This window comes from Gastrolobium bilobum, unplaced genomic scaffold (assembly GCF_033153095.1).
Source record: "Gastrolobium bilobum isolate Gb01-03AN ecotype WA unplaced genomic scaffold, APGP_CSIRO_Gbil_v1 utg11002, whole genome shotgun sequence".
NCBI classification, from domain to species: Eukaryota; Viridiplantae; Streptophyta; class Magnoliopsida; order Fabales; family Fabaceae; genus Gastrolobium; species Gastrolobium bilobum.
In genome coordinates, this window is record NW_026899111.1 from 285,420 (window position 1) to 295,800 (window position 10,381).

General features: G+C 33.6%; 1 protein-coding gene across 2 annotated transcripts; it reads right to left on the reverse strand.

The window, feature by feature from the left end:
• Nucleotides 1–1,461: 1,461 nt before the first annotated feature.
• Nucleotides 1,462–10,381, reverse strand: LOC133287336 (protein STRUBBELIG-RECEPTOR FAMILY 7). 2 transcript variants are annotated; one of them, XM_061484915.1, is made up of 17 exons: nt 10,209–10,381; nt 8,119–8,248; nt 7,935–8,006; nt 7,788–7,853; nt 7,628–7,699; nt 7,457–7,528; nt 6,991–7,062; nt 6,814–6,879; nt 6,649–6,711; nt 6,252–6,556; nt 5,423–5,709; nt 4,965–5,082; nt 4,811–4,880; nt 3,691–3,823; nt 2,752–2,888; nt 2,107–2,263; nt 1,462–1,836 (listed from the first exon to the last, which is right to left on the reverse strand). In XM_061484915.1, the coding sequence occupies exons 1-17, from the start codon at nt 10,288–10,290 to the stop codon at nt 1,687–1,689; spliced, it is 2,052 nt and encodes a 683-aa protein (XP_061340899.1). In that variant the 5' UTR covers nt 10,291–10,381; the 3' UTR covers nt 1,462–1,686. The 2 variants fall into 2 exon arrangements, with proteins under 2 accessions (XP_061340899.1, XP_061340898.1); XM_061484914.1 differs by having other exon boundaries at nt 4,811–5,082.

A 10,381-nucleotide genomic window follows, 5' to 3' on the forward strand; every position in this document is an offset into this window, starting at 1 on the left:
AATAAATAATTGTGATATTCGAATTTTTATACTTTATTAAATTAAAGTTTAAGCTTTTAATATTCTATAATGATGATGTTGCTTTTTTAATAATGGATGGTGAGGATAAAATATTGAGAAATTGGAATTTCGAAGTCCTAAATTGTTAAAAATTAATTCAAGAATGACTAATTTGGTAAGAGATACATTTTTCTTTTTGTAGAATTGTATTTGGTTATAGACAAAAGAATGAGCTTATGATCACTTAAAAAGATATAATAAATAGCTCGACTGTGTCTATATTTGACTTAAATTAATACTTCATTGGTAACACCTTTACTGGCTAAGTAAGTGACTGACTATTCAAACATCAGTTTTTCTTTTTCTGAAGAGTAGAATTAATGTCAACAAACCCTGCTGTTATTGTGATTGGAGATTGAAATTCAGGGATTGATAATGATTGAAAATCTAGCTAATAATTAATAACTGGGAAATGAGGTGGGAGAAGAACCTAGTGCGACTATAGTCCACCACCAAGTAAAAATATGCAACTAGAAAATATGAAAAAGTGTGGTATATTCATTACTCATGAAAACTGATTTTGTTTGGATAAGTTAAGGAATTGCTTAAGTTGAGAAACATGATTCCTTAGGTATCTTGAAGATTCAACCTAAATTTTTATTTAACAATTAAAAAATAAGAACTAGAGATAATGAGTTGAATCAGAAGTCTACCTTAAATGCATCCCAATGATTATTGCTTAGCCTAACGATTTTTGTTGTTAAATTTTTGAATTTTGTTTCATTAAACATAACTTCAAAGTGCAGTGCTATTCTTAAGGACAAAAAAAAAAACCCTGATAAAATGGAGAATTTCTTTGCTACCACGGTTGCACTGAGTTTTTAATGCTATTTTCATCACAATATAACAAATGTCTTAGTTTTGTTAAATTATTAATAAATAATATATTTTTATATCAAATAAGAGTGATTTTACATAAAATAAGACGTGTCATATTATGAATGAAAACAACGTTGAAAACACAATGCAACTGTAACACTGAAGAGTTTCTCGATAAAACGTGGTTTTATTATCTTTTTATTGGTATACCGTTGTCATGATTTTGCTTTCGTCACAATTAGTATTATCCAACTTGAAAAGTGTCTTTCAGAACAACGTGGCTCAATCATATGCTTACATGGTTATTTTGTCGTCGAGTGGTCTCATATTTAACCGTTTTTCAATAATTTTTTTCATTTACTTTTTGTTCTGTTTACTCCAATGACAAATAATAATAATAATAAAAAAACATAAAATGGATTAGGATATGGTAGAATCGTGCGATCTAACGTATGAATATGATCGTGAATTTAACTACCTTGCTTGTTATGATTTCTAGTTATTGACAACAAAATGTCAACCATGAATCTAAACCGATCTTCAATTTTTGCAAACCGTAAAGTTATTGATGAAAAGGTGCAATCAATGATACAAAATTATTGATGAAATGGTGCAATCAATATCACCAATAAAAGAAAATGCACAGAAAGATACATCAACCATTGTCTAGCTTCTTCAAATAATCAAAGGTGGAATCAATCTAACTCGGGAACTGTCAGAAGGGATAAAAAGAAAAGATGAAAATGAGAAGAATATTATTATCCCTTTTAAGCCGTTCTTCTATGAACACAGTGATTTTATTCCCATTTACATGTCTTGTGTTTCTGACTCCATACCCCCTCTTGGGGTTCCTCCTTGTTCAGTTCCAAATGTCCTCTTGCTCATGTTAGCTCTCTGCACTAATCGAACCAATGCTTGAACCACCTCTGACATAGGTGGTCGGAATTCTGGCTCCGGCTGTACCAGCAATAAAATTATATTAACATTAACATCACCTTTATTTCAAACTAGTCCGAGAATAACATAATAATGCATTAACATATTCCAATATTTTTCTATCCCAAAGGGTACCCTAATGGTTGAGCTGAGCACTTAGGAATACAATTGGGACTATCCATATGACTATATGAGTGAGCTACTCTTGTTGTGTAACCAATTCAAATAGACCCCCAAAACAAGTAAACAAAGGCAATGAAAATGTTGAATGAAACATGACTTTGACATTACCTGAACACAGAGAGCAATTACATCAGCAAATCGAGAAAGAGACTTAACAGGGTATAACCCTTCCAATGCAGGATCAACCATTTTAGCCAATGCATCAATATCATGGAGTTGAGGTGTTGCCCATCGAACCAAAGACTGCTCAAGTCTTGGCCTTGAGCTGTAGAGGGAATGTTTTAACAACCAGAAAAAAGAAAAATGAGAATATTATATCAGTGCATAATTTCAAAAAAAATGTGTAAAGTAATATGAATTAGAAAACATAAATACTGGATCATATATAGCGCGAGTGAAACAGCACAAAGAAAGAATGAAACTAAATGACCAACATTGCAAATAGACATATTCCTCTAGTTTTGTGTCTTTTATATGTATATATTCTGTGATTCTACAAATTGTAATCTATCAAATGAAAAATTTGTGCTTAATATTGTAAAAAGTGAATTCGAGTCCTATAAAAAGTAAAAATAAAAATAAAAAGCACTGTTGAACCTACAATGTCCATACAAATGCTTCTACTTTCAAAGAATATTTGAATTGTTTTCATAAATTAAACCATATATCTATATGTTCATGCATGTGGCCATTTATGTTGAAAGCAGGTGAGGGTAGAAAAACTGTTCCGTTAAAGGTATGTCAATCATTCACCTATCAAATGGCTTCCGTCCACTAAGAAGTTCCAACATTACAACTCCAAAGCTGTAGACATCACTCTTAAGAGTATATTGACCAGACAAGCCTACTTCGGGAGCATCATATCCGGATCCAGCATTATTGTTCAATACCTGAACACGAGACACTAGTTAGAATTTATAATAATTTTAGTATGTAAATTAAATGTCACTATGCAAAACGATAAATTGCATTTACTAGAAGCATAATCAATATTCTTGCATCACAAATACAATATCCATCCAATGCGATGCATCACACAACATGCAGATTTTCTTTTCCTTATTGGTAAATTACAATAGCACCTAATTGGTAAATTACACAACATGCTCCATGATCAAGTGGTCCGAACTTTGATCCTCTTTACCCCCATTCTTCATAATTGAGTTCAATTTCTTTTTTGGTATAATGGTGGAATTGAGGTTTAAACCTATGATCTCATGCATACTATTTAAGCCCCTCATCACTAGCCCAATCTTGTGGCTTATAATCAAGTTAAATTTTAGCACAAGGTAGGGTAGATCGTAGCCCAAAGGTCTCTAGGTGAGGGAGTGTTTTAGAAATATGAAACTAATCTTGAGCCTTCACCTAACAACTTCAGAATATAAGAGAGAGTTGGTTCTTGACAATAGGTAAGGCAACTAGTACCAATGCTTATTCATACAAAACATTATATGCTAAACCATTCGCTTTCTTTCCCTAATTCTAGTAAATATGGCAACATCCACTAAAGAATCAGAGGTTAAAGAAAAAACAATAATTTTTAAATTAAAAGACGAGAATTAGTAGAAAGACTACATATATAAAGAAAAACAGCAACAAAAACAGAGTAAAACTACCCCGGTCAAACATAATCACATCCAATTATAAACACATCAACTCACGGAATAAAGTTCCAAAAAGCTATAAAATCACCTGGTTTGCATTTGGAATATAGCTTGCCAATCCACTGCCTGAAAGATGAGGATTAAGATCTGTATCAAGCAATATGTTGGCTGACTTAATATTCTTATGAACAACTGATGGTGAACAAACTTCATGCAGGTACCTAGGAAAAAAAGCAAGTACAGTTAGGTTATTGTTGCTTGATGACCAACCCTATATTGTCTTGTTTTAGAACAGTTTAAACTTCTATTGTATTGTAAGTAAAAGTCCTTAGTTACTTCAGCAAATTGACAATTTCCTATTTACTGATATTGTGTTTATTTTAGAGCTGATTAGTGTACTGAATTTAAACTGAAATAAATTTTGTAGTCCCAAACTATTTTGTCCAATTTTTTCATTTTCAAAATTGAGCATTAGATTTAGTAATTTTTAGATATAAAAACCATGGGATTAGTGTTTCTCATGTTGTAACAGATAATTTTATCTTCTAAACACATATAAAAGTGTGTAGGACCCATGTTTTTTTTTTCTCTCTCTTCTCTTCACATAGCCCCGTACACTTTTATATTTGTGTAAGAAATAAAATTATCTCCTGCAACATGAGAAACATTAATCCCAAAAACCATTTATGAACCTTCACCTAAAAAGTTCTTGGCATGTATTTACTCCTCTATGACAAAGTTGACAACAATTTGACTCTTACCGCCCCTATTCTTATGAATAAAAGTTGAATTTTAGCACAATGTTGGGCCGCGTGTGTGCATAGTCCATGCTTCAAGCCCAAAAGGTTCTTACATATAAAATCATGTATAAGCATTCACTCTGGGATAGTTGGTTCTTGATAGTTATAATCCAAACATTTTCATCTCAGGGAAAACCAAGAAAAGTTACAAAGATGTATTTACAAGAAGACAATGGACAAAAAATGAGAAAGGATAACTTTAATTTTGAACCAAACAAGACAAACAGGACGACATGCAAGCTAAAGCCAAGCAAAATATATAAAGCAGGAACAAAGATAGGAAGTAGGAGCTAATAAGTCAATGGAAAACTATATTAACTCATGAGATTTAACATAAAATGGAATGATGCAAAACTTCCTTATAAATGTAATATCAAAAACTTCTATTTACATTAGCAAACAACTTACTCTAAAGCACGTGCAATACCCAAAGCAATCTTGACACGTGAATTCCATATCAATGGTTTACTATAGTCATCTGGTAGGTGAAGAAAGTCATGCAGTGATCCGTTTTTATGAAACTCATAGACTAGGAGGTGTTGTCCATGTTCTGAACAATAACCTACAAGCTCTGTCACATTGGGATGATGCAAATGGGAGATGTTCGAAACTATTTCTACAAAATCTTCAGACAAATTATTGGGAAGGACAGATGAATCTATCTTCTTCAAGGCAAGAACCTAGAACATTTCCAGAAATGAAAAAACAAAGTCAAAACCATTAATAAGCAGATGCATAGATTCAAGACATGGTCAAGGTCAACTATATAAAAGTTCATGGTATACAAGTAGTGAATACATGCATCAGGACTTAATTCTTTGGTCTTATATTTTTACAGACTTAGATCTATAAAGATGTATCATCAACAAATGCATTCACAAGCTTATGTATCAAAACTACTCAGATTTTACCCATTTCTAGGGAAATTACAGTGTCGTTACACTATTTTGGATATTCTATATCCTTGCCACCAGAAATAGACAAAGAAGTGGATTTGCAGCAAAAACGGGTAAGGAATACCTTTCCATCATCAAATTGAGCACGGTAAACACGTCCAAAAGACCCCTCACCAAGTAGTTGATCCACACTGAAGCTTCCGGTAGCAATCTGCAGGTCGGCAATAGAATATGATTTTACATTTGCAGGAGCTGTTATGGTCTTCTTCACAATAGTGGGCTTCTTTGAAAACTCATCCTCATCAAATGATTTATGACGATCAAAAGGTGGGGGTTTAAGACTTATTGTGGCCGCAGAAGTATCAAATGTCTTCATGTCAATTACAGACGAAGTTTGCATGGAATTCATTTCTGCATTGTGACATATTAAAATGTCAAATTGAATAATAACGTTGTGAGAGCAGAATAACTTAATGAGTATATATTAAACTGAAAGCATTAAGACAAGCTACTAATTTCTACTGGGAGGAAGAAGAAGATAGACAGCCCACTCATTTTCTAATTAGTGGTCAAGTTTGGCATGACTAATTACAACAAAAATACTATTAAAGCTTTCTGTAGTCTAGTCACCATGTAGGTCCGCCATGGGCCATGGTGTCACACATGCATCTCTCCCTCAAAAAAGCGTTAAAGTAATTGCTACTAGCTTGCCTTACAGTTACAGAACAAATTATGTGCCATTGAATTGCAAAACTCATTCATCAACAGAAAAATTGAGCATATAATAGTTAACAGTCAATAGAGAAGGTGCTTTTACAAGAATGAAGGGTGAAACTATAAAATAAAATGAAATGCCATGGATAGAATATATACAAGTATTCTAAAATAAGAGAGACCTCATCACGAAAGAATGAAAATGATTTTTTGGTAGTATGCAAGAATAAGATGCAGACCATGCACTTCGTTTGAAGTAAGAGGAGCCAAGGGCTGATTGTCAAGCTTTTCCCTATCTGAAAATGACTTCTTGGATCTTCTCTTCACCAGAAAGAATGCTACTATTGCCGCAACAACCAAGATGGAGATCACTATTCCAGCAACGCCACCGCCTCCTATACCAGATTTTTTGCCTCCATCACTTGTGCCTCCATCTGATGAGGTGCTATGTCCACCAGACTTGTGAGTTGGGCTTTTTGATATAGGAGGTGTCCCAGGAGGAGGTGGGGGTGCAGGTCCTGAGCTCCACGCATTACCATCCTTTCTGTCATTAAATTTGACCATTTTTAAGTTTTATAGAATTTATGATGAAAAAACAGATTCTTACACAAAATTGCTGATAATGTCAATGCTTACTGTAGGTTTATGTTTTTCAACTGTTCTGGTATCCAGCCAGTAAAATGATTGTTTTCCACATTCCTGACAAAAAAATTACAAAAATTAATACAACTGATAATGTACTACTACGGAAATATAGAAAAGGATATTCCACAGCTGTTATATGAAACAACAGATACATACAGACTGCCAAGAGGCAGATTAGCAAGGACATCAATGGTGCCTGTAAACTGATTGTTTTGCAGATACCTACACAAATGTAAACAAGTTAACTCAGAATACAATCAATACCAATAAAAAAAAAAGAAAAAAAAGAGAGAGAAGAAGAGGGAAGGTGGGGGGTTGGAGTTGGACATTTACATGGTGTTTATGCTTGAAAGTGAGCTCAAAGTCTGAGGGAGGTCACCTGTCAAGGAATTGAATGAGAGATCCCTGCAACAAGTAATATATATTATATACACCTGGCCCTGAATCGTCACCAAACCAAATTGTAGCATACTTTATAGTGAGTACCAAACAAACACAGCCTCACTGTGACTTGTGAAAAATGTGAGGATTTTTTAAATTACCAAAATCATATGCCATGCAATAGAGTGCAATAGCCATGTATAATGCATTATTTTTCATAGAAACATATAAAAATGTCTTAAACATGAGATCAGAAGTGATGCTGTGAAATATCAAATGCAAAAATGGTAGATTATCCACAACAAATTCCATAAAATAATACTGAAAATGAAAGGGATCAATATTTTATAGTTAGTGTAAACTTGATATACATCTAGACAAAATTTTGCATTGTTGAAGGGGCAGGAAGAAATCTCACAATGTAGAGAGGGAAGAAAGCTTTTGAAAGTTGACACTCAGTCCTTGCTGGAGCTGATTGTGACCAAGATTCCTACGTTATCAAGATTAAGTTAAAAAATGACTCCAGTTGCTCGAGAAGGAGGTTTATATAATGAGAACTGTACAAGAAGTCAAGAAGATAATTACACACAGGTCTACAAGAGAAGTCATATCAGAAAGAGAATAAGGAATTGCCCCATTGAAATTATTATTAGCAAGATTTCTGCATATAAAGTAACAAGAATGTTAGAAATTATAACATCAGAACAAAAATAAACAGAAAAGTAACAACATATGATACAGAATCATACAAGTGCTGCACATTTGGAGGAAGTTGGTATGGCATGGTGCCACCAAGATTGTTGTTACTCAGGTCTCTGCAAAAACTTAACAGGGTCACCACAATATTAACAATACATAGAAAACTGTATATATGACAAATGAGCCAATTAACTTACAGGTTTGTCACAGAGGTCAAGCCTTGTAGCTGGTAACCCAAAGATCCAGTCAGTCCAAGACCAGGTAACTTACTGATAAGAAGTGAAAAAATAGAAATTAAAATTTATCAGACATCTCAAACATCAGCACCAAAAAGCAATAACAAGCAAGTCGTATAAAGTGAAAGGGAGATTGTGACTTCACATCTCTGTGACTCGGTTGCCTGAGCAAGTAATGCCTTTCCATGACTGTCCACAAGGATCATCGCCATTTGCAGGCCAATTTAGCTGGGATGGTGAGTTCATACTTTGAAACATAACCTTTAGAGAAGCAGCTGCATCAAACATTCAGAAAAAGATAGCTGGCAAAGCTCAGACAACTATAATGGAAATTTGTATTCTAATATGTAGCCTTTCTGCACCACCATCCATTTTACATATTTTAAGATATATAGATTACACTCAAACTAATTGAATTTATTATGATAGCATATATAAATATATCACTTCCAAGCATAAGTGAACAAATTGACCATTGATCTTCTCAATTTGAATTCAGAAAATGTTCACTGAGACTGAAAACTTGATAATTGGTTATTATGATATTGACTATACATGAATAAACATTGAGAAAAAAATAACAAAAAAGAAACTCAATTTCATCAAGAATTCTGAAAATGGTACATTGCAGTCTCTTGTGTGGAAATGGCATGGATGTGAGATTATGAATTATTTATGTGCATAGAAGTACATGAAAAATAACATTACTGTCTAATGAGGAACATAAAGGAAGAAAGACCATTCATATCACCTGGCTACTTACTAAATTAGAGTAGATGTGAAATAATTTTAAAGCATCACAAGTTTGAATTTTCATTTTTGGGGGGTTGGTAGGAAATTTATTATCATATGTTCACCAAGGAAACATTTTATATTTTCAAAGTGCCACAGAGCAGAGCAGGTTGCTGGTTAAGTATGTAAAGAAGTGGATAACAAAATAAGAATAAAGATATGTACTGCATTGCATCAAACATGAATCATGAGATGCAAAAATGAGTAAAATAAGCTTATTTATTCCATGCAAGCATTCCCACACCTTAAAACGATAACTAGAGCCTACACGACTTTAGTGATTGATAAATCAGAAATTAGATATAGCCCAAGTTAGAATCCAGCGTACTAGTGGTTTTGTTTCAAACACTTTATGTGTAATACTTCAAATCCCATATCAGAAATTTGGCAGGTCAAAAAGCACTATATAACTCCCAGAACAAGTGTTAAGGTATAAAGCATTCAGCTTCATGATACAAGTGCATGCTGAGACCTACTGGAGGCAGAGTTAATGAGGGCAGCAGCAGTATGGTGGGCTTTTAACAATCCAAAGTGTCACTCACACATGGTCAATGTTTTACTAAGGTTGTTACATTTAGTTTCACAAAGCATGGAAGCAGAAGGAAGATAGAGCTGCATTGTTGCCAAATCTTACAGAATTTCTAGCTTTTTGTTTTTAATGCATTAGCCATCATAATACAAAAAGGACAAATTTGAACATCAAACAGAAAACACAAAAATATTGAAGACAACAAGTCAATGGAAGTGGAAGATGAAGACTCCCATTCATCTGTTACATTTTTGTGTGTGTGTGTGTAGCTTGAGTGGAAATTATTACAATAGGCATCTCCTTTTTAAGAACTTAGGAAGTTTATTCAACTGCACTTTAAGAAGAAAATTTAAGAACATGCGAACTGTATTATTACATCAAATTCTTGATGTTGGATCCATTGTTGACAACCGTAACTGTAGTAAAGATACAATCAAAACCCACATAAAGAAGTAACAATTGCATCAACCGACTACATATTACACATAACTCAAAAGCAACAAAAAACCGACAAAAAAAAAAAAAAACTCCATTTGTTGAAATCATTGGAAGACAAAGCATATGTCACCCAGCAATCTGAATAAACAGGAACAATCAGGGTAACAGAATTAACATGTGCCACTCAACAGATCAGCTGAAAAACTTCACATTGATTCAAAAACCAATAATAATAATAAAAAAAAACTTTTGCCAAATCACATTAATCTGCAATAAAACTGGCAAAGCTGTCCATAGAAGATGATTGAAAACCAAACAAAACACAATAATATTAATAAAAAAACACAAGTAGACTCAATGAGAAGTAGTCCTAACAAACACTAGCACAATCCAAACACATCCAAGCACAAAGCTAATACACAAGAGAGACATGTAAAAAGTGCAAACTTGAGAGTGAGATCAAAGAACACACTGACCATCATTTGGATCTGTGTCACCATTGATGGCTAGAATGCAGGTGCTGATGAACACCAGCACCAGCCTTGGATCCACCACCATCTTTTTCCTGAATCAATCTTTGCTCGCAAAAAATCTTCCTACCCAGAAAGCAAAAAGGATATGCAATCTACCCCTTTTCTCCAATTTTTAA